The 24,286-nt window shown below is 29.0% G+C and overlaps 4 protein-coding genes and 2 pseudogenes across 5 annotated transcripts in view; 1 reads left to right on the top strand and 5 right to left on the bottom strand.

Moving 5' to 3' along the window:
- Nucleotides 1–1,272: 1,272 nt before the first annotated feature.
- LOC145198780 (calmodulin) lies at nt 1,273–4,958 on the bottom strand. The gene is made up of 3 exons (XM_090082400.1): nt 4,823–4,958; nt 3,532–3,949; nt 1,273–1,473 (listed from the first exon to the last, which is right to left on the bottom strand). The coding sequence occupies exons 1-3, from the start codon at nt 4,823–4,825 to the stop codon at nt 1,445–1,447; spliced, it is 450 nt and encodes a 149-aa protein (XP_089938526.1). The 5' UTR covers nt 4,826–4,958; the 3' UTR covers nt 1,273–1,444.
- Nucleotides 4,959–6,929: 1,971 nt separating this feature from the next.
- Nucleotides 6,930–8,307, top strand: LOC145202517 (very-long-chain enoyl-CoA reductase-like). Its single transcript, XM_080075486.2, has 2 exons — nt 6,930–7,051; nt 7,270–8,307. Exons 1-2 carry the CDS (start codon nt 7,046–7,048, stop codon nt 8,176–8,178), a joined length of 915 nt encoding a protein of 304 aa, XP_079931612.2. The 5' UTR covers nt 6,930–7,045; the 3' UTR covers nt 8,179–8,307.
- Nucleotides 8,308–12,333: 4,026 nt separating this feature from the next.
- Nucleotides 12,334–24,286, bottom strand: part of LOC145201976 (RRP12-like protein) — a 29,840-nt gene continuing 17,887 nt past the window's right edge. For both annotated transcript variants that reach the window (XR_016450825.1, XM_090082254.1), the window contains exons 24-35: nt 24,145–24,253; nt 23,961–24,068; nt 23,741–23,844; nt 23,600–23,653; nt 23,325–23,416; nt 18,706–18,814; nt 13,941–14,075; nt 13,739–13,814; nt 13,508–13,654; nt 13,170–13,342; nt 12,629–12,711; nt 12,334–12,448 (exon numbers count right to left, since the gene is read on the bottom strand). Coding sequence is in view for 1 of the 2 variants with exons in the window: in XM_090082254.1 (XP_089938380.1) it covers nt 12,355–12,448; nt 12,629–12,711; nt 13,170–13,342; nt 13,508–13,654; nt 13,739–13,814; nt 13,941–14,075; nt 18,706–18,814; nt 23,325–23,416; nt 23,600–23,653; nt 23,741–23,844; nt 23,961–24,068; nt 24,145–24,253 (1,284 nt within the window). In the remaining variant the exon portion in view is untranslated. The remainder of the gene's footprint in view (nt 12,449–12,628; nt 12,712–13,169; nt 13,343–13,507; nt 13,655–13,738; nt 13,815–13,940; nt 14,076–18,705; nt 18,815–23,324; nt 23,417–23,599; nt 23,654–23,740; nt 23,845–23,960; nt 24,069–24,144; nt 24,254–24,286) is intronic.
- LOC145188204 (uncharacterized) lies at nt 16,045–17,197 on the bottom strand (annotated as a pseudogene).
- LOC149890839 (uncharacterized) lies at nt 19,845–20,493 on the bottom strand. Its single transcript, XM_090082256.1, has 2 exons — nt 20,086–20,493; nt 19,845–20,001 (listed from the first exon to the last, which is right to left on the bottom strand). The coding sequence occupies exons 1-2, from the start codon at nt 20,434–20,436 to the stop codon at nt 19,879–19,881; spliced, it is 474 nt and encodes a 157-aa protein (XP_089938382.1). The 5' UTR covers nt 20,437–20,493; the 3' UTR covers nt 19,845–19,878.
- Nucleotides 20,449–22,267, bottom strand: LOC149890838 (uncharacterized; annotated as a pseudogene).

Below are 24,286 nucleotides of genomic sequence, written 5' to 3'. Positions count from 1 at the left end.
AAGTAACACAAAAGCATTCAATTTGATCAACAGACACTTGTTAAAGAGAAAAAAATTCTCAAAATTTCAAACAATTATACAAATTTCAACACTACCACCAGAATCCTTAGCAAAAAAAGTATACCACTGAAAATTTTGAAATATCGGATCATTTCGTAGATTTCTAAATGTTAAGCACAAATTGTAATGATAAAACCAGATGCCAAAATTGAGAAAACATTTTTAAGATATTATTGCTGTCATACGGAAGAGTCATTATGATTTAAAGAATAAAAAAAAGGAGTTGTTCCACGCAAACCTCTTACTGTGCAGGGAAGGAAACAAATATCTAGAGACCCCGACAAAAACTTTTTAACTGAAACCAATATCGCTCTTCAAAACTGCTTTGCATTACATATTAATTTTTTTTAGGGTTTCAAATCAAACCATAAAACATTCCATGAGTTTCATTTTAATGATTCCTGTTACGTTGTAAGAGCACACACTTGGAACTGGTTTTGCATCAGTTTCGTTAAGTTTAAATCCGTGAGATTAAATACCGGTGTCTTATTGCATATATTCTTAAAAAATGTGATAGTCATTAGGAGTATTTTTAAAAATTTTTATACCCCTCCGAATTTTGTGCAGGTGTGTCCCCTAAAGTATAATCCGAAATTAATTGACGCTAAAAAAAACTCCACTTCAGTCAAGTTAGTTTACAGAACTGTATTCAATATTATTTGCTCAAACTCCTCTTTTATCAGTAATTTAATATTTTTCTGATACCAGTTTTCCGATATCTGGTCAGCAAATTACAATCTGACGGATACTTACAGATTATCTTATGACTCAGTTTAAAGCATAGCCCATACTTGATAATTTAAGTAGTTCTCGAAACACTTAGACAGTTTGCATTACTCATCATTCCATTTGATACCTATTTTCACGTTTTCCTAATGTTTAGAAATCATGTTCTGAAAAATAGGCTGCTTTTTTGACACAAAAAATCAAATATTTAGAGCTTTATTTTCTAATAGAAAATGTTTTAAAATCAATCATAAACAAATTACCACGAACCTAAAAATTGGGTTGATATATCAATGCTTTAGAGCACAAACGAAACATTTCTTTTCAATAGAAATTTAATTGAATGTCCATTCTGTAACACCACGAGTTTTAGGTCGTAATGCATTAAGTAGAAGAAAAAAAGGCTTCAAAAAATTTTATGACAGACATTTTTTTACTTTGTTCCGCATGTTTACTGGGGCATAACTAAAAAAAAATGTCAAGAGGGAACTGTTCAAGCGCTTAATCTATATAGCATAACTTACAACGCACTATAGTCAACCAAGAGTAAAGATAGTTAAATCACATATACAACAACAACAAAAAATCATTATATCATCTTCCTGACCGCATTACAACATCTGCAGTATTGAACAATCACGTACACATCAAAACCTCGTTACTTCGACATCATCATTTTTACAAATTCTAAATGAAAAAATAAGAATTAACTTTTAAACAAAAAATAAGAATTAACTTTTATTACGTAACAAAATTTTAGTTTCCATTTAAAGAACTATTTCATTCGACTGGTAACTTAAATTTGGCAATGGATATTTATTGACAGCAGGTTAATTACAAAAAATGTGCAGTGCGTAAGAGAAAATATTTTAATATATTTCCTTTAGAGAAAAGGAAATTTCTAAGAAGATAATTGAAAAAGCATTTGGCAACTACTGTTCTAAGTTTTATGATTTGGTAATTAAAGGGAAAAACCTAATGTTATAACAAAGCCAGTGTGTATTATTTAAGTGCTGATGCTCAATATTGATATATTTATAAATCATTTTATAATTATGAATTAAGAACTGAAATAATAAATAGAAGAAACTAAGTATGTTTTCATATTCAAAATTTGATTACAGATAAAAAAAATTTTTTATTAAGCCTGCTTTCATTTTAAAAGAATGTGAAATCAAATATTAGCAATAACTTTTGTTTTTGAGTAAAAATAAAAATTTTTTTAAAAGATATTTTACAATTTAATTTCCAAACAATACAAAATGTAAATGTGAATTACAAGATAAATTTTATTATTAAAGTGAAAAATAAAATTACTATAGATTTTTATGGCTTTTCCAACTCAAAACTTAGGGCTATTTAATAAATATATAAAAATGTCAGAATCTTTCATCAAAACATTCATTTAACCCAGAGTTGGGTAACTTTCAACAGTATAATTTTAAACTTAAGATTAACATTTGAATGAAGTAGAACTGCTACTTTGTATCTAAAACTCTTGATACAAAATAAGAGCTCTTGAGAGAAAGATTTTATAGGAACATAGTTCTATTACCAAAAATTGGGTAATTAGATGTCTAAAGGGCTTAAGTAAAAACTACAAATTTGTATACTATCATACATGCCCATTTCAGACATTTTTTAAAAACATTAGGTCTCAACTTTTTTATAGGAAGAAAATAAGACATGTTCACAAATGTCATATGCATAAGACAATAATATAAACTATAATATAATTTGTCCCCTTGAGTTAAAACAATAATATAAATGCAATTATATTTTATGTAATTAAGTGTAATCATATAGTTACATCTGCTTATCTTGTTTCCATAAAACCAGATTTCTTTGGACTTTTGTTTTAAGAGGATAAGGGAATAAAACAAGAAAAAATGAATCATCTAATTGTTATAAACAAAAATGTAATTTTAACTTCAATATTTTCCACTTTAAAACAACATCTTTTCTGAGATTTCATCACACTGAGGGAATTATTTTCTATTCTGACATTTTCATGTTTTGACTTAAACTCTAATATTATACAAGTTTGGTTATGACACCCCACAGATTTTATGTTTGTGGAACCTCAGCTAACTGAGAAACTTAAACTATTCAGAGGCAAAAAGGTGGTTAATTTTTTCCCTGTTTATTTTTTGCAATATAAAAAATAACTCACTGTAGAAAATTGTTATTTCAAATCTTGTTAACTTTTAAAAAAAAAGCAACCTTCATGTTTTAGGATCATCTTGCATGCAAGAAAACTTAAACTCAACATTTAGTTTGTAAAAAAACAAAACAAAACAAAAAGACAAAAAAATTTAACAATGCTTTATTCTATTCAGATGTTATTGCTAAAAATGAAAGAAACATTTTTGTATTTAAAAAAAACAAATTTACTATTAAATCAGTAAAAGCTTTTCATTAATCTGTGTTGAATAATACAAATATCATTTCTCAAGTTTCTTTAAACAAATTTTATCAGCATGCAAAAGCTTTTTATCAAATAACAAATTTCAATATTCCTATAAATTCTAAGAAAAGTAATAATTTATGAGTTGCATTATTTGTGCTGTGTTAAAAAAAATTAAATCAGAATATATTTTTAGATCAGTATAATCAAAATTATTTTAAGTTGTAAAATACAAATTTTTAGCATTTAAAATTTTTAAAAACTTGGATACTTAGATTTTAAAGCCACAACCCTTCATTGTACACTAAAGACAAAAAGAGTAGTAATTAAAGTCTTGCCTTCATAATTTACTTGACCATCACCATCAACATCAGCTTCTCTGATCATTTCATCAACTTCTTCATCTGTTAACTTCTCACCAAGATTTGTCATCACATGCCTCAGTTCAGCAGCACTAATATAACCATTACCATCTTTATCAAAAACACGGAAAGCTTCTTTTATTTCTTCTTCTGAATCAGTATCTTTCATTTTACGTGCCATCATAGTTAAAAACTCAGGAAAGTCAATTGTACCGTTTCCATCTGCATCAACCTCATTAATCATGTCTTGCAATTCAGCTTCAGTAGGATTTTGTCCTAAACTCCTCATGACTGTTCCAAGCTCTTTTGTAGTGATTGTGCCATCACCATCTTTATCAAAAAGCGAGAATGCTTCTTTGAATTCTGCAATTTGTTCCTCTGTTAGTTGATCAGCCTGTAAAAACAACTTTCACGTAACATGATAGAGATCTACATAAATTGTGTAGTAACTTTACATTGTGCAATTTAAAATTTGTGCAAATAAAAAGGTGATTTACACAATGTAGCATTAACTACAGTGCCTTGTATCATTCTGCATGCTTTGATATTTATATTTTGAATAATTTAGAGTTGCATTTGCCAAGTACTAAAATAACTTATTTTCAAATTAACAGCATTTTGCTAAACTTAATATCAATTTCATTAAAGACCGAATCATCAAAAACTTCTGTTTTTGTTAAAAGAAAAGGGTATCAATGGATGTACTAAAACCTATTATTTTAAGATTTGCTGCAGATTAACACAGGACATTATGGTAAGAATGAGAACTAAGAAATGATGTAGACATTTTTAAAATCAAAAATAAAATTTAGTCCCCGTAACTTTTTGCTCTACATTAAACCACCCCTACTGGAACTATTTAAGACCCTTAAAAATTTTAAAGAACTTCTAAAATAAAGCACTTTTCGTTAAACAAAACATTCAAACTATCTTTTGGAAAAATACATTAATGATCTCCACATAACTTACACACTCCCTTTTTAAATGTTAAATAAAATTGCTTAATTACAATAATTGATCCTGTAACTTGGCTTTTTTAAATAAGTTTTCAACAGTAAAAAGATGTTATAAACTTCATTTCAGATAAGATACTAATCGAGTGGTTATTTTATGATTCGAAGTTTTGTAGATAACATAAGTTTTAAAAGCTGAAATTAATGAATATCGTTTTATTTTTTTAAATGTTAGTAATCTGTCTTTACTTTGAAATTTTGGATGCTAAGTTTCATTCAACTTACATGATTATTTTAAAGAAACTTTTACTTACCATTTCAATTTGTAGTTATGCAGGAGACAACGCGCTACCGTCTTGACTTTTTGCCTTGAATGAGACTTGATACAGAAAATTAGGGCCGATCAAACTAAACCTAGCGCCTAAAAAACTGATGTTTTTTCAATAATCGAGAACGGCGTGTCACCCTCTAAAGCTTTTTTGCTCGGTTATACAAAGTTAATCGAGCCGATTATTTCGAAAGAAAACTCGATCGAGTCTTCAGATGTTATCTCTCGGAGCAACGATATAAAATTAAACAATCAACGAGATATAAGTGAGAGCTGTATTAGTGGAAGGTTTTGTGTGTGTGTGTGTGTGTGTGTGTGTGTGTGTGTGTGTGTGTGTGTGTGTGTGTGTGTCTGTGTGTCTGTGTGTGTGTCTGTGTGTGTGTGTCTGTGTGTGCGTGTGTGTGTGTAACGAGTTTTCAAAATGACGAATTTTCGAATCATTGCTTTAAGATTATTATTACCTTATGAACCCTTTATATGTCGCAGCTAAGCAACTACCGAACAAAAAAAAAATCTACAGACATGCGAAATTGTAAAAAAAAAAGTAGACAGGCCTGTAAATTCTAAAAATGTTTCAAAAAATGCTGTTACGCTATTTTTATAGAAGGAAAGTCTATTCGATCAACTTAAGAGCAATAAAAGTTAATGTCAAAAAATATTGTTGGATAAAAATCATCAAGAGTTTTCATAAAAAAGATGCGCTTGAAATATATGCTTAATGTTGCTGAATTTGTCTCTTTTTATATGGTGTGCCAACTTACCCTTAGAGTATAGGCAACTTACCCCGGGCCGGGGTAAGTTGGCACATACTTTTTTCTTTTTTGGAGGCCCTTTTTGGGTCTCCATTTATTTTTTTTTTAATGTTTGACACTTGAACATGCTTGCCAAATTCATATTCTTTTAAACTGCAATTTGATATCCTCAAAAAAAGTCACCCAGAAATGCACAGAGCTCAAAAACTAAAACTGTAGCCAACTAACCCCGGTCTCCCCTACGTTTTTTTTTTCAAACAACATACCTCAAAAAAAATTATTCAGTTCTCTTAGCTTAGAAACCGTATGATTAATATTGTTATCCTGCTGATATGCCTAAAGCAACGGCAGGTTTTTCTCACTATATTGAAGTATTATTTCTTCAAGTATGTTGATATAAACATTAGCTGACGTAATTTTTGTTATTAAGTAAATAGGATCAACACAAGATGACGAAAAACATCCCTACAAGATTGCCAGTCAAAAATCAAGATCAAATATTAAAGGAACTAAACAGTAGTCATTTAAGAACTGTGCATATGAAAGGTTTAGATGAAAAATAATGATACGCATTAAAGAGTTGACTAAAATTCAATTTTAGTTTTCAAATATCAATCAACAAATAGAAGGTTTAAAAGCTGTAAAGAATTCACAAAAAATGATTAAAAAAATAACAACAAGCAAATCTTTTATTCACGGGAAACGATACAAACCACTAGTAGACAGCAATAGCAATTATAATGAAGCGAAAATTTAGAAAAACATCAATCCTATTCACACTGTGAAGTTGGCTCTCTAAGTTTGGAGAAAAACTCTTCCAATTGAGCATAGTTTTACTTCCACATTCAAATATTTTACAAAAATGAATATCTTAAAACATCTTTTCGTCCCATCGTTCAAATTTAAAAGGAAGAGCCAAGAAACTTTTGAAAACAGTAAATGGAGGATTAAACACAGTGAGATTTTGCTGAGAGACGTACAAGCAAAACTACTATAGTTTTTGGTTACAAAACAATACCATTAACCAAAACAGGATTTGCCCCAAGTAAATAATTTTGTGAAGGACGTAAAAAAAAACTCGTAAAAAAATTGAACTAATTAAACATAATCTACAACTAAAGATGAAGCAAAAATGAAAGGTATAGTGGTTTTACTCTTCTACCCAGATTTTCATTTGGTTTAAGGGTGAAAAGGCAAATAAATTATTTCCAGGCAACTTTATTGCGCATTTGGCGCTGAATTGATGTTTTTTCAATTTACCAATACTCAAGCCCTAAGAACACGAGTCACACTTACTAAACCAGAATACAGAGTTTAAAATTCACTATTTTAGTGAACAAATGAGTGTCGTGCCTATTTTACTATAACTGATAACCCCGAATAACTAGAAAACTGCCTCTTCGGTGAATTCTGTTTTAAATCACCCAGATACCAAAAAAAAAAAAACTACTCTTAAAATGAAGGTACTTATATGAATTTTTTATAGAAATAAAAATGTTTAAAGAAATTTGGTTTAAACTTAATTTAAAAGCCGGCCTTAAAAGTTGAGGGTGCAACAAAGTCAGCTGTTCTGCTGCATCCTTATCTTTACAGGCCAGATAAGTTTGATGAGATTTAATTGATTTTATTTTTTTAAAATCTGATCAAATTTAATTCAGTATATTTTAATCCTTTATTTCAGGTGGAGCTGTTAAGTGCTACTACAAAAGCAGTCTTAATCACCTTTGATGATCTTTCCATCTACACTACAGTTGGTGAAGTAAAAGAACTTTATAGAAAAGTCAAACCACATTTGTATCCATCAAGACAAGCCTTACGCATAGAACCACGTGGTCTAGTGGTTGATGATAAGCAAAGTCTTCAATCATTGAAATTTGATCATACTGCAAGATTTTATTTTAAAGATCTTGGTCCTCAAATTCAATGGAAAACTGTGTTCTTAAGTGAATATGCAGGTCCTTTCTTTGTCTATCTAATATTTTATCTCCGACCAAGTATCATTTATGGTACTGGCGCAAACACATTGTTCATGCATAAAAATGTTCATCTTGCTTGCGGTTGCTTTCTATTTCATTATGCTAAACGCTTATTGGAAACCCAGTTTATTCATAGGTTTTCTCATGGGACAATGCCAATAGGAAACTTATTTAAGAATTGCACTTATTATTGGGGCTTTTCTGCTCTGATTGCATATTTCATAAACCATCCACTTTACACACCTGCTATCTATGGAGATATACAAGTCTATGGAAGTTTATTTGGTTTTGCAATATGCCAGCTAGGAAATTACTCTATTCATGTTGCTTTGAGGAATTTAAGACCAGAAGGTTCAAAGGAAAGAAATATACCATATGCTGGAGCAAATCCACTGACATGGCTTTTTAATCTAGTATCATGCCCAAACTATACTTATGAAATTGGTTCTTGGTTATGTTTTACAATAATGACACAAGCTTTTACTAGTGGGCTGTTTACTCTGGTAGGTGCAGCGCAAATGACTGTCTGGGCAATAAAAAAACACAAGGCATACAAGCGAGAGTTTAAAAACTATCCATCTAGGCGAAAAGCAATTTTTCCTTTTTTACTTTGAAAAATTGTAATTAATTTTCTACCAATAAATTTGTTGATTTAATTAATCTGAGATAGTTTAGAATTGAAAATCTTTTGTAAAGTGTTAATGCAAAAGCATTATTAAAAACAAAAAGATTTTATTTTTATACTTTGTTTTTAATTTTTATTATTTTGCCCTTTCTTTACCTTTTTTGCAGATTATCTTTTGAATAACTTTTTAGGTATTTTTTGTATTCACTAACATAGGTATTGTCAGGGCTTTCTATATGTGCTTTATATATAAATTGAAAAAGTAACATAAGTCAAAATGTTGCTGCAACAGTAAAATTGAAACAGCTCTTCATTACTGCAGTGTTGAAGCCCTTTATTAGCATAGTTGCAACTGACATTTTTTACAATTGCATCCAACTTCTGCAGTGAGATTTTTAGCTCATTCTAAATTCACTTATTGCTTTATACTTTCTCCAATTGGTTACTAATGTACAATAAAATGACACTAATTGTTATAGGGAAGACTAAAATGAATAAAAATTAAGGTGAATGCTTTACTTAAAAAAGAATTAGTTTCTTCATCTGCATCAAAGTAACCTTCGCAGATGTTCAAAAAAAAACTTCCTAAAGGTGAGTTACTTTAAAACCATTACTAAAAACAGATTACTTGACCCTCTAGCCTTTTTGTTGGTATGCATTAATTACATGACTGATTACACTTTAAACGATTATTTAAATGCAGGTGATTCAGATAATAGTCTTGTATTAGAAGAAAGTTGCCCAAAACAGTAAAAAATTTAAATAGTACAATTTTTCATGATAACCAATCGTTTAGATCTACGAACGTTTTGATCTTTTTTTTTTCTTTGTAATCAACCATCAAAAAAATTCATAAACTAATTCGTTCTAAAAAAGTATTCTAAAAAGTTTTTACTTCTAAGGGAGTAAAAATTTTTTTAAATACTTTTTTAGAACGAATTAGTTTCACCGCGGATAAACCCAGTTGCCCAAGGAAACATAAAAAGAATCGTTCTTCAGAAACTCCAGTCGTATAGCTTTTAAAACTATTCCACTTTCTATCTTTCAAAAATTTGATTATTATTGACAAAGAATTTCAAGATCTTTCATAATACAGATAATTTCAACTTTCCAATGAGTTTCAATCTGTGAGGAATTGTAATAATCCTCTTAAAATTTGAAAAATTTGTGTGGAGAATGTTTATTTACAGATTCTTCCGGAAAGTTTAATTATTTTTTAATATGGTTTAATTAATTGAATCAATTGATTTGGAAATGGTGTTCAAAAGATATATTCGTTAATATATCTGCCCTTTGTATTGGAGTGACATCAGCTGTAAAATTTTTTAGGTATCTCTAATTCGTTAAAATCAAGAGCTTATATTGCTTTTACTTTTAAATCACGTTTTTCTCAAGATTAGGTTTTTTAGGCTATGGAGTTTTTTTTTTTGAAACCGATAAGACTGGTCAACACAATATTTGCTGACATTAGTTGTTGTTTTTTACTAAACTCGACGCCCTGATCCCAAATCTGACTTCCTTTTTTGTCTATTACAAAAACTTTATATTCTACAGCATATTCGTGTTTTACCATAAAATGGATAATAGAAAAAAAATGAAAGTTTATCAATTGACTTCTCAGGGTGGATTAATAAGTGAAATAGGTTCAAAACGTAAGTTATTCAATCTATTGAACTGAAATGAACAATTAAATACAGGATAACATCACATTTTTTTACATAGAGACATAAAAACCTATGACATTTGAGGAACAAATTCCCGCTTGCGAGAGCGTTTTGAGTGTTTCATATCCAGATACTCTCATTGAATTCTCTACAAGCTTCATAATGTAATGAGTTGTTTTTTGTTGATTTTCTATTAAGTATTATACATTATGCATCGTCTTTGACAGCAACTACCCGTTAGGATTTATTTTAGGAATTTTTTTAAAATGCACACCAGGTTAGGTATGTTTAATTCTTTTCAAATTTGGGAACTCTAGGCATTAGAAATATATTACTTAAATACAAATCAGTATAAAGACATACTTATTTTTTGTTAATTTAAGTTTCATTAAAACTTTGTTGCACAGAATATAGTAAGAAAAGGCAGCGATACAATTCTTAAAATGAGGTATACTCCACCATCACACACATTTCTTTTATAACTGATTGGTTGATCGCTGAACTTGCGTTGGAGGGTTGATTTTAAAGGAGATAAAGTAATAAACGCCACCTAAAACTTCTAGTAAGTCAGCTAAAATTGCAGAAACTCCTTGTAAGTTGCCGCTTTGGTAGAAGCACACAACTCACTAACACACACTCACTGCGCGGTCAACTCAGACTGACCATAGTCCACAACTACAACACAAGCCTAACCACAAAACAACAATAGGTTTCTAAAACAGATAGCAACAGGTTGCACAAAGATGAGTAAGTAAAAAAAACTCAATGTGATTGAAAAAACTATTGACATATTTGAACTCAGAGACCTCTAAATAGATAAAAACATCTGAGAAACCTAAATCAGCAAAAAAAAAAAATTTTTTTATTGAGCAGTGTAATTGACCTGATCTAAAATAATAGTTATTTATATACAACATCCACTAGAATTTGGTTTGCAATTGTGTTTTATGTTTGTGTGTGATTTTGTGTACTAACAATTTTTCTATAATAACACTAAGACTGTCAAAATGACTAAAATGCATTTACTTTCACTTTTTTTGGTTTAAATCCAAAAATTTTAGTGCAGGTTGTAATTACACACGTAAATAATCACCAGCAAACTTATGGACCTTTATAAATAATTATGCGCTTAATTACCTTTTTTTATAATTTTGTTATAACATGCTACGTACTGTTAACAAATTTAAAAAATTTAAAATAAAGATTTTCTTTTGAACGGTGTTTCACCATTAGCGTCAGCATATGTAGCAATTACTGACACAATCATCATTTTCTCGTTTAACTACTTTTATCTCCATATTTTAGACATTTACTACTTTCAATGTTTATCATTCGATAATTGATTTTCCATAGTTTAGCTTTTAACGCAAAATGCAAAATATTAATATTTTCATCAAAGAAATATGTTTATATTAAGCATTTTATCCATTATTACTTGATTTACCTCAACTTTTTTTACAGATAAGTAAATAAGCACACACTACCCAATCTTTAGATTATGTTCACAACTTATTAAAAATATTTATTAAACAGAAGGTTAAATGGAGAATCGAATGTACATTCAAAAAATCAAAAATGGTTGTTGGACAAACGTTACGTATTTTGACAAACGTTACGTAGTAAAGAATATTCAGATAAATGGAAATTTACAAAACAATGTCAAGTAAATATTAATGCTTTTTTAAGAAAAGATTTCTCCAAGAGAAAAAAAAAAAAAAAAAAAAAAAAAAAAAAAAAAAAATACCGAAGTAAATTAACGTTGCAGGATTAATTTCGAAATCTCAACATTTAAACAACATATAAGCGCAAATTGTTAAATTTGAAAAGCTAATAAGACAACTTCGAAGAGCTAACTATTCTTTCACTGGAACTTCGAAAGACCGTTTATTCAAGTTTATAACTTGACAGGTGATTAACTAATATATTTTACAAGAAAGAAAACCATGAGGATTTTTTACATTTTGCTATTGCTTTTTTTTCAAAGTAACTTTCAATCAAATTATTCAGCAAGATGAGGTTTTTCTTCCATTTAGTTTCACGATTTTTTTACATCTTGGTAAGATATGAAATACTAAAATTGCACATTGTTATTTGACAAGTTTTAAATAAGAGAGATGACAAAAAGTTAATTATAATTTTTTTTTTTTTTTTTGTAAATTATTTTATTATTTGGGAAACTGATCAAAAACCGAAGATTTAGCCTCGAAAGAAGAAAAAAGAAGCGGAAAAAGACTTATAGTATCTACTGTAAAAGACAAATGAGATAACTGTAAGAGACAAATGAGACAGGATTATGCCAGTGCTAAGTCTGAATCATTCAGAAGCTCCAGCCCAGTCCGACCATAAATGATTAGGACAATATATTAGGATAATACACGGATACTAGATCTGATTTCCATTCACTGAGTGGGAGTACTTTTTCACGTAGGAGTTAATTTTTTATAGTTTTATGGATAACTGGAAAAACAGTTTACTATAGATTTTTGGTAAAATAAATCATATTAATTTTTCCTTTTGTTTTTTTTCCCTTTCACTGCACCACGTCGAGCAGCTTTAACTAAGCCATCAAACTGTCCAGTTAGCTTGGCTTTTTTTCTGAAAATTAACATTAAAGTTAAATAACAAAATTTGTTAACAATTTGTTAACAACAACAAATAAAACGATTAATCATATATAATCGAATTTTAATAATTTTAATAGTAATCATTATTATAATCAATAACAACGAAACACCAAAGCTGAAAACTGCAAAACATAAATTTTAAAAATAGCACCTTTTATTCATTGTTTGACGATTAAGTGGAATGTAAGCAAACGGATCCGGTTTACCCTTTAATTTCATATCACCACGCGCTTTCTAAATATAAGTATAAAATAGTTTTCTAATACACTAATAAAAAGTAGTGACCGATATTTTTTATAGGACTCACCAAATTTTAAATTAAAACAGCTCGGTAATGATCAGGGATATTTTTATTGTTGATTTGGTCATCACCATGATCATCATTGTAATTTAACAATAAATATTATACGATAAATAATAATAAATAATAAGTAATAATAATAATAATAATAATAATAATAATAATAATAATAATAATAATAATAATAATAATTATAATAATAATAATAATAATAATAATAATAATAATAATAATAATAATAATAATAATAGTAATAATAATAATAATAATAATAATAATAATAATAATAATAATAATAATAATAATAATAATAATAAGAATAATAATAATAATAATAATAATAATAATAATAATAATAACAACAATAAGAAACATAAGCATTTTGCAATACCTTAGCCTTATACTCTTCTCCGTAACTCCTTTTTTTTGTGTCTTGAGTTTCATCACGATGAATACCACTGCCACCGGGTTTATATGTGGGAAATGAACCATCTTCATCTTCTGGCATATCTTCTAGATGTTTACGTTTTCCAAGTTTTATTTGCTTGGGAGTTTTTTCAAAACCTTTTCAAAAGCGACACAAATCTTGAAAAACAACTTTTTCAAAGAGAATATCAAAAGAAACTAGATTTCTTATGATTAAACTTGAATAATATTTGTACAATTTTATGATTAAATCTCCACTAAAACGAAAAATACTAAAAGATTAAAACAAAATTTTTAACCTACCACCCAACATATCCGTAGCACCAATATTCAGAGGGGTATCTTCATCTTTGATATTATCTTCATCGTTGATTATCAGTTTACCGTCATTATTGAGTTGGAAATTGTTTCTATTACTTAAATATCGTTTTGATTGATTGGGTTTGAAAGCTGGAGGGGGAAAAATCATACATTTAACCATAAATATCAACATGTGCGTATCTTTAACACAAAGAAATATTTTTAAAAACTTACCAACAATATTTTTAGCAACTTTTGAGTCCAGTAAGTCAACCTCATCTTCACCCTCAAGAATCCAGCTTTTACTTTCCTGTATAAAAAAAAAAAAAAAAAAAGTCGACTAAATCCTGAATCAGAATATTTTACAGAAATACACAATTAAATTGTTTTTGAAATCAAGCTTCATTTGATCTGCTAATAAACAAACAATTCATACCTTCTCTTTCCTAAGAGGCTTTTTAATACCAGATATGGGTTTGTTTTCTTCTACATCTGAATCTACAAGCACATCCTCCCACAAAGAAGTTCCTTTTTTAGATATTTTATCATCTTCATTATCATCTTCTTTATCCTAATGTAGTGTAAAAAGTGTAAGAATATAATTCTAAAGTTTTGTTATTTTAATCGACTCAACCGGAGCATTGGAAAGGTGTTTCAGTTTTCTTTCACTGCAAACATTTTGCTTTTTGCAGCTTTTTACATAACAAACAAATAATAAAAAAAAAAACAAATAAAAAAAACCGTGCTTTGTGGAAATAACGCAATTTTGAGGAAACACAGCAAAGTTTAAATTTCAATTATGAAATGCTTTTAAAACAATGTCTTTTTTGGTTGCTAGTAGCAACAACACATTACACAAATGTACAACCATGGACCTATAGCTTGATTTCCAATTGTAGAAATATTGTACAACAATCGTGCAACATTCGCTTGATTTGTTGTGCGGTAAATTGTTGTGCAACGTTATGTTTCCATTACATTGAATTAGGGCAAAAATCTTTCATAAAAAACAGTGTAAAAAAACAAAAAATGGCTGTCATAAAAAAAAATCTCACTCTACATTATCGACTTTTTGTTGCACTTTTAATTTTAAGACGCCAAAAAAGCGTAAAGAAAAGAAAGCATATGTTTTGGGTCAGAGAACTATTTAAAAATCGCGTTCAGCAAGGTGCGTTTAGTTCTTTGGTGCAAGAAATGATGCTATTTGATAGGGAATTTTTTTATCGGTACTTAAGAATGTCTCCTGACAGACTTGAACACCTTTTGTCATTAATCGGATCTTCATTAACGAAAAAGTATTGTCCGAGTAGAGAGTCTATATGTCCATCGCAAAGATTAATTATTACAATTCGATACCTGGCTACAGGAGAATCACAACAAACTCAGTCCTTTTATTTTCGAGTTGGGAGAGTTACAGTTTGTAATATAATCGAAGAAACTTGTTGTGCTATATGGGAAGTTCTCAAAAAAATATTTCTAAGAGCCCCAAATGACATAAAAGAATGGCAAAACATCATTAATGAGTTTAATCAGAATTGGAACTTTCCACAATGTATAGGAGCTATTGATGGAAAGCATGTAAGCGTTGAGGCTCCTGCAAAATCAGGTTCTTCTTTTTACAACTACAAAGGATTTTACAGCATGACTTTATTAACCATTTGTGATGCTAAATATTGTTTTACAATGGTTGACATTGGGGCTTATGGAAGGGATAATGATGCTCCCATTTTAAATGCAAGCACATATGGTAGAGCATTTAATGAGGGAAAATTTCATTTACCAAAAATTTCTGAAACTGATCCTAAAGTTCCACCAGTCCTTGTTGGAGATGATATGTTTGCACTTAAACCATAGTTAATGAAACCATACCCAGGTAAAAACCTTACCGCTCAGCAAAGAGTTTTTAATTATCGCCTATCAAGAGCACGGAGAACAATTGAAAATAGTTTTGGAATTTTAGCTGCTTCCATCAAAAGTGGAAAATATAATAAAGGCTATTGTCTGTATTCACAACTATTTACGTTTAACAGATGGAGCACATTATATCCCTACTGGTTTTGTTGATAGTGAAAGTAATTCAGGAATTGTTATTCAAGGAGATTGGAGAAAAGAATTACAGGATCAAGCATGTTTGCTTAATTTCTCAAAATCAAAAAGTAATAGGTCTTTTTTTGATGCAATAGCAATAAGAAACACTTTTAAAGATTATTTTAATTCATGTGAAGGAAGCCTTTCGTGGCAATTAAACTATGTTCAATCATGTGACCACAATCCAGTTAATAACTAGAGTATATGCAATATACTTTAATAAACTTTCTTTTGAATGACAATATGATATATTTAACAAAGCAATACTTTTTTATTATTTTAAATTTTAGATATGCCCCAATAGTTACTTAAAAGTTAATGAAAGACTTATGTTATACCTCCATGATTTTATTTAAAATGTGTAGTTTTTCACATCAGTTAGTTAAACAAAATAGTAAGCTAGACTGTAATATTTACATTTTTTATTCACATTAATAGGTTAAACAGAGAGGCTAGATTGTTTCATTTTTATCAGGAAACTCTAATTTGAGAAGAAGTGCTTGTATTTGAACTTTAGCCAAGGCTTTAGAATAGTTGTTTAATCGCTTTAGCTGTGGAATTAATGATTTCATAAATAAATAATCTTCATCCTTCTCTTCTTCAGTCGCATTTTCAAAATTGGAGTTAATCTTTTCTAATGTTTTTACTAAAGTTTTGTCAAGTAAATTATCAGAATCTTTTTTATCTTTTTTCTTTTTCTTTCAGTTTTGTTATTAGTATGAATTGTCGATTCACTTGACTCTACTTGCACACAAGAATTTATATAATTGTTTTTTTCAGTCACATCTTCAGATAAATGATTATCTAGTTCCTTGTTCAATTGATGATGAATATTTTCAACTTGCTCACAAACCACCTCAACGTTTTCCTCCAAATTTGTTGTTTCTAATCTGGAATCAGAGGTTGAACAAATATTCGATGTTGTTTCACGATGTTCTATAAAAGTATTTAGCCAATCGAGTTGAAGAAACTGAGGTGGAACTGAATTCCTTCCAGAACCTGATGGGATATTTCTTTTTGATTTCAGCCACCTTTCATAACTACTTCGAATGCTTTTATATTTTTCTTCCGCTTGATTAGCAGATAAGTTTGACAGACGACCAATTTCTTCCCATGCATTTTTCTTTTTCCATTTGTCTTTAAATTCTTTATCAAACTTGTCATACAAAATGGGAAACTTTTGAACTTCGTTCATAAAAGATGCAATTAGCGTGTGTGTAGGTGTTAATGTATGTAGGTGCTAAAGTGTGGGTCCTAATGTATGTAGTTGTTAATGCATGTATGGTCCTAATGTATTTAATGTGTAAAAATATTGTCAAGTTCATAAAGAAAGCAATGACTCATAAGTATCTCAGGGAAGGTTAAAATAATTCCTCACGATGGCGATATTTTGTAAACTTTATTGCTGTACAACAGTTATTGAGTGGTTTCCATTAAAAAAATAAGCTGCGCATTTTGCACATAAAACAAAATACTGTTGCAGAAATAGATTTTTTTCAAAACTCACAAATGCAGTTGTACAACATAAAATTTCTTGTACAACCAACGTTAAGTTGTACAACTTACACTAGAAAACAAAGTTGTTGTGCAACTGTTGTACAACATTCCTACAACTATTGGAAACCAAGCTTATAAGAGATGAATGTGCAACCTATTATTTTACATCAAAGAGGCAGCAGAAATCAGCAAGCCATGCGAGTTTCCGACAAACTCTAAATTTTCACCTGTCAACAAAAAAACTTATTAAAATGGCTGCCCACAGTTTTAAAACAGAAACTCTGATCACGTGGTATTAGTTTAAACTTTTATAGCATTTGTTTAATAAGACTGTTCAGGATAAAGAAGCTACTTCACAGGTTGACAAATTACTAAACAAATTACACCAAGGTAAAGGAAATTAGTTGTCAGCATGAACAGATTTTCATCATTTTTCCAAGATAAACATTTGTAAATTTGGGAACTTTTTTCGTGTAAACAAAGTTCCGCCAATAATAAAATAGACCTGTAAGGATAATTTTAAAATGACTAAAAAAAGTATAGCGAAATATAAAAAAGCTTAAATAAAATTTTTTGTCAAGGTCTGGTTTCATTCAACTCCTTGGTACTTCATTCACCAGGCTTAATTTTGTATATTTTTTGAGTATTTTTTTCTGATATGTTACCATTTTTTGCCTTGACTACTCTATAAGCTCCATAATATATATTCCACTATGCATTATTTTTTTATAGGTGTTTTTTCTAATGGGCTTTTTAATAATTCATTTGATATAGCAAAACCTTTTAAAAAGTTATTCAAATTTATAATTATTTTGCAAAATGCAGCCAGATATTTCATGTTTTCATTTTTCATATTTCATATATTTCATTTGTCATAAAAAGCACATAATAACACATTTGTTTTTATCTAATAAAAATTAGTTTATAATTATAGCTGGTAAATCATATTATGTTAAAATTAAATACTTAGTTATTCTTGCGGTTTGCCATAAATTGGCTTTGCTAAATTCTTTAAAACTGTGACAAATTATTTTTTTCTTTATTGTATTTACATTAATTTTATGTATAAGTTTTTTATCCTTAAATGTATATATTTCTGTTGTTAAACATAAAAATGGAAAATTCTATAATATTCATAAACAAGAAGTCTACAGCAATATAATAGATGGAGTAGTTCCCTGGACATGAAACCATTGTGCTTTAGGTGGCTACAAAACTATTTGATATTCTGTATTATTTATTATATCTCTAGTTATACATGTACTAAAGTAGTTAAGTAAATGATCTCAATTTCTATATTATTATCAGCGTTATTTCTTATAATATTAAGAATGTCTAGCTATATAAAATTAAGCTTAAAACCTAGTTCTATTGCTGTTATCTTGAATAACTTTAAGGAAGTTGATGTGACTGGTTAGGCGAGACCAAACTTTTTTTGACGAACCCGACAGACTTCGATATAATTTAATTTCTATTGTTTGAAACAAAAGATTTGTAACAATGCGCAGTGAGCATGGTTCGCAAATAAAACAATAGGTTGCATGTCCATCTCTTATAGGTCCATGGTACAAAACAACAATAGCATTTACCGCTAAAGAAAGAACATACTATCATACCTGGTTTTTTTTAACTTCTTTTTGACGTTTGGTTCTCATGAGGGTTTTATGGATTTGTATGATGAATCGCTTATGTTCATCAGGTACAAAATTTCGAATTAATTTATATCTAAAAAGATTGAATTCAACAGATACCTCATAAAGCTCAAATAAACAACAAATATTCTAAAAATTTAGAAGCAAATATTTTATAGCAAATGAATAACATAAAAATATAATAAAATCTCTTATGGGTTGAATATGTACATCAACGGAAATTTTTTGTTTTTGAATTCAAAATCTGACCACAGGCCATATGAATGTTCCAGCAATTATAGAAAAATTTGTTTATTGCAACTTTTTTTATTGCAAGATTTGAAAACAAACTTTAATTGGAATTTAAATCATTAAGTGAGTTAATGAGAAGAAAATTTACAAAAATGTCAGATTCTTATGTATCTAAATCTCAGATTTGTATGTATTTTCATTATTGACAACATACTATATTGATGATTCATTAACAAACCTGCTCTATTTCTATATTAACCTTAAATATTTATAAAAAAAAAAAAAAAAAAAAAAAAAAAAAAAAAAAAAAAAAGAAGAAACTCAACACATCCATTATTAGATATTCGATTTGAAAATTCAAATTTTTATGAAAAAATCTTCAAAAACAAAAACTCTTCTTTTATCTCTTCTACTTTGAGTTAATTATTCTTTTAACTCTGATCCCTCTGGACAATAGGGCATTTTCGTACTTTTCAACATTTGTTAAAAAAGTTGGCCCTAAGGATTTTTTTGCCATTAGGTACACACATTAAGAAAATACAAAATTTTTTTTACCAGAATAAATGCATCATTTGCAAAAACAGGCCTTAATTTTTCAAAATTTGATTGAACTGGGGAGGGGGACCAAAAATCACATATGTCTAAGAACATCCCATATAGACGGTGAAAATTTTTTTTTTTATGTTTTAACATTTTTTCATTAAAGTAAATAGAGAACAGTTTTAAAATTTAGAAGTAATGCACACGCGCCCCCCCTCCTTTGCCTATAAAAAATTTCTTAAGTGCTTGTTTTACACCATAAAAGCAAAAACACAAATGAACACAAGTTAAAGTTGAAATGAAACTCATAACTCTATCTTTCTAATATATTACATCAGAGATACTAAAAATGATAAAAAATATTAGTTAAACTAAAATGAGGTCCTGCTTGCTGTTAAAACGAGGAATTATTGCTCTATTTTCTGCTCTAGCACGAATAAATCCATCGCGCCTCTCAAAACCAAACACTGTTTCAGAAGCTGCAGTTACCTTAAAGAAAAACACATTTTAAGAAGATTTTTTGAAAGTTTCTATTGATTAACATATTATTAAGTATAAGGAAAAACCCTTTACCTCTTTAACTGCCCTCTCAACTCCTTGTGTGTGAACAGGGAAATATGGAACTACCATAGGACAATCCACAATCATTTCTAGCTCACTTATGTTCATTTTACAGGTTAAGATGGGTTCATAAACCTCTTCCCATGTTATAAGCTCTGTTAATATGGTTGCATCCAAGTTTAAATAAGGAAGCTTGTATGTTCTGGTAGCTAGATTTCCCATTTCCAAATTTTTTCTAATTTCCAGAATTTTATTAACAGCAAATTCTCTTTCAATTTTATTTTCGCTGCAGAGTAATGTTTGCAATAGAATTTCGGAATGAGAATTCCATGCAGAAGATCTCACACACTTTTCAATAATCATTTGTACAAGTTCATCTTGAAGTTTTATTAGGGTGAGTTGGTTCAAGATGTGTCATGGCCCTTCTATCCAACTATGTTTCACTTTAATTTGGAACCACATAGGGAAGTAAACTGATACAAGAAATTTAACAATTAACTCTAGATTTTTTAGGTCATCCCCCTCTAACCCATGCTTGCTTACCCACAATAAAAGCAAGGAAGAACCTGTATTGAGCCACCTTAAATGGACTAAAGTACCTGGCTTTTGGTTAGCCAAATCTTCAGTAAGAGTTCCATTAATTACTGTCTGGCATATTTTATAGGCATATTTCTGATCTGAAGATAACTCTTTTACTATTTCTTCAGGAAGTTCAATTAGACAGGACCTATAGATATTGGCTTAAAACTGTAATTTCTTTCCATTTCAGTAATCTTTGTAAGCAACTTCCCAATGGGTCCAGAAAATCCTGTCTTTGAGGTTGTCTTACCATCAAGCTCTTCTATTAAATGTCGAACACAAAGTTCATTTGTGTGAAGAGAACATATTAGCCATCCTAATTTTCTTTCTAATCTAGTTTCTAAATAATGGATAACACCTCCAATATGACCTGTATTTGTTGCCGTGCTATCACAACCAATGAATTTTAAGCTATCTTTTACCCCATGCAAATTACACCACTGAAATATTTTATTTGCAATATGTTCAGCAGGTTTAATTTTTGATTTTTTGGGTATTTCTTCTTTGGTTAAATGATGAAGATATTTACCATATTCATCAGTTAAAGTATAGTGATCTTCCTTTTGAACTGAAGGATAAAATTTTTTAGTTTCATCATTAAATGTCAATACATTTGTTTTGTCACTTCTTCCATCAAAAAGAATGCAAGAAATATCTTCACTTCTAAATCTATTTTCTCCAATATTCTGACACTCTGACATAACTTTATCTTTGGCTCTATGCACTTTGTTTTTGTCTAATAACAAATAAATAGCTGATTCCGGGACAATTTTTGCCTCCACCAAATCTTTTAAAAATCCTGAAGCAATAGCAGCAGCAGCAGCAGTGTTTGAAACTTCATACCTAATTGCAGCAATAGCTGTATTTTGTATCTTCATATAATTTCTCTTTAATTTAATATCCTCGCTTTTATCTAGTACATGAGAACTTTCTTTGTTCTAAGAACACTCTAACTCACTGTTTGACCACTCTTCTTCGTCAGTAAAATTTTCCAAAAACTCATCATATGTTTTTTTCAAATAGCAACTATTTACCATCTTTTTTTTTGAACTTTTTCAGATTATGTTCTTTTTTACTGCTTCGCTCAATTGCTTTTCGCTTCCTTTTAACCTCTTTATAATCTTTTGATCCTATCATAACTTGAGCTTTGTCCCCCTTTTTGTTTCTTTGTGATTGAATAAATTCTAACTCTATCAAGGGAATCCTTGCTGATTTTTCACATTTACAGTTAATATGAACTTTTCTCTCACATCCCAGACAACTTGATTCATTACAGTAAAGAATTTCACATTTACATTTAATTATATCAAACAGTCGTGACATAGAATCCATTATGTTGTCAATTTTTTCCTTTTTGGTTAACCTTTTTCGGCAAATATCCTGAACATCACAATAACTTTTTTTGATCTTTCTGTCAATGGACTTATCTGTAAATATTACTGGAGAAGAAAAATCTGAATTTGCTTTTTTCCATTGATTAACAACTTCCAATCTTGTCTCCCTAATCAAATCATCCAATGGATATATCTTCTTTTCTGACAACTCTTTAAGCAGTATAGCTTTACGAAGAACAGCACCAAGAGTTGGTAGCTCAGATGGAATAAAGTCTCTTCCTTTTCCTGGAGATAAAATATTATCATACTATATATAGTTTTTAATTAATTATTATTATTACTCTTATTATTATTGTTGATAAAATGGTTACTGTTCATAATGTTGTTGATGATAAAACTTTATAGAAGGAAATGTATTCATGATTCAATACTAATGATAATAGTAATAAAATAAATTAATAACATTATATGATATAATTGTCGTGAATATAATATTATCTTTGTATTACAAATATTATTTTAGTAACATTACTAAAATAATATTAATAATATATAGAAAATATTATATTCACAACAACTTTATAACCTATTAAGTTGGACATTACTGTGCTTGCTTTTTTTCTTGTTTTTATACCACTCATTGCTTATATATTTTATATCACGAATATATGACAATATGACTGAAAAGTAAAATAAAGTATTGAAAAATGCTTTAAAACAAATATTCAAAATAATTTATATTCCCGAAACATTCCTTTGTGTTTGATATTTTATCAAGAAGTTTCTCGGGCTTTTGGTTGTTTCCGCAAAAAAATCTCTTTTTGTATTAAGTTATATTTTTGGTCAACAAAAGACCAATTTTTGCAAATGAAGACTTTTTAAAATCAACTTTTTTTAAACTGAACTAAAATATATATATGTTCAGGCAAAAAAATACTTGGGGCCAAGATTTTATAATGAAAAAATATGTTTTTTGAAAAGTACGGGATGCCCTACTGGACAACCTTTTAGTCATTTGGTCTCCAACCTTAAACATACCAAAATCTGTTGAGCTTGTATCCATTATTAAATGGTACATGAAATTAGGATACTCCCAAAAGGTCCTTAACAAGTAATACATTTCATAATCTCTTGCTGCTCACCCAACATTCTAATAAAAGTGCACAAGATACGTCCTAAAAACCAATATTTCTTGCAGATCTAATTGACCCCTCCAGACATGAAAAGGATTAAGCTTGTTGTGATAAAAGCTATTTAACTTTCAAAAATACTTATGAATTGATTTAAACTTTTTGTTACAAGAAATATTTATAAAAAGTTATTATGTAAAACGCATACCCGCATTTTTTATCCAGCCGCTCTAATATAACTCGCACTTGTTGGCGATAAGCGCCACTACTTCTTGCATTCCATGCAAACAGATTTTGAACCTAAAAAAAACACATTTCAAAAATAAAACTAAGTAAGCATCTTTATGACTAAAAAACAAACACACATAAAAAGAAATAAATTCCTTAAATCCATTAGCTCAAATAAAACTTTATAAGTAATTTTAAACCATAACAATTCATTTCAAATAAACAGTATTACAAATTTTGTCAAGCATATCTTACTAAGGTTGGTAAATGCTCTGTCAATTCATTTGAATCCAAAATTTTAACAACAGCCTAAATATTGGAGGATAAAAACTTAAAGTGATCAAGATACATTTCTTGTGTTTTACAGAAAATAAATATATATATATATATATTTACACGAATGAACAGCAAACTGGATTTGATCACTTCTTTGAATTTTGATTTCAGCAATGATACCGCTGCATCAAGTAGAGAACTCACAAGCTTTGAAGATATGCAATCTAATACAAAATTTCATGCCCTCTTTCAAATCAACAACTCTATAAAGCTCTATTTGTTTTTACACTTTAAAAACACTTAAAATTTTTTTTTTTTAAATCTATAAAATCACACTTACATCTATATTCAAAGATAAGCTTAGTAAATGCTAACAGAGTTGCACTTATCATATGAGGTGATGCAGCTAATCCGGCCATAACTATTTTAAAATATTCTTCAATGCATTCTGAGAAAAAAAGAAAATGGATTAAGATTTAAAAGCAAGTACTTTTTACATAGAATAGATATAAAAACGTTCATACCTTCTTTTGGTACATTACTTAAAAAAACAAGTGATGTTCCAATATCAACAAGAAGATCAAAAGCTGCTGTCTTTGCTTTAACACCAACTTCTTTTGTACAAAGTATTACCTAAAAACAAAATATGCAATGTATGCAAATGTT

Source organism: Hydra viridissima, unplaced genomic scaffold (assembly GCF_058129835.1).
Source record: "Hydra viridissima isolate aposymbiotic clone 2 unplaced genomic scaffold, HvirCarnegie_v1 scaffold_3, whole genome shotgun sequence".
In the NCBI taxonomy this organism is placed as follows: domain Eukaryota; kingdom Metazoa; phylum Cnidaria; class Hydrozoa; order Anthoathecata; family Hydridae; genus Hydra; species Hydra viridissima.
Note: the sequence above shows the minus strand (reverse complement) of the source record. Positions and strands in the feature narration are given on the sequence as shown.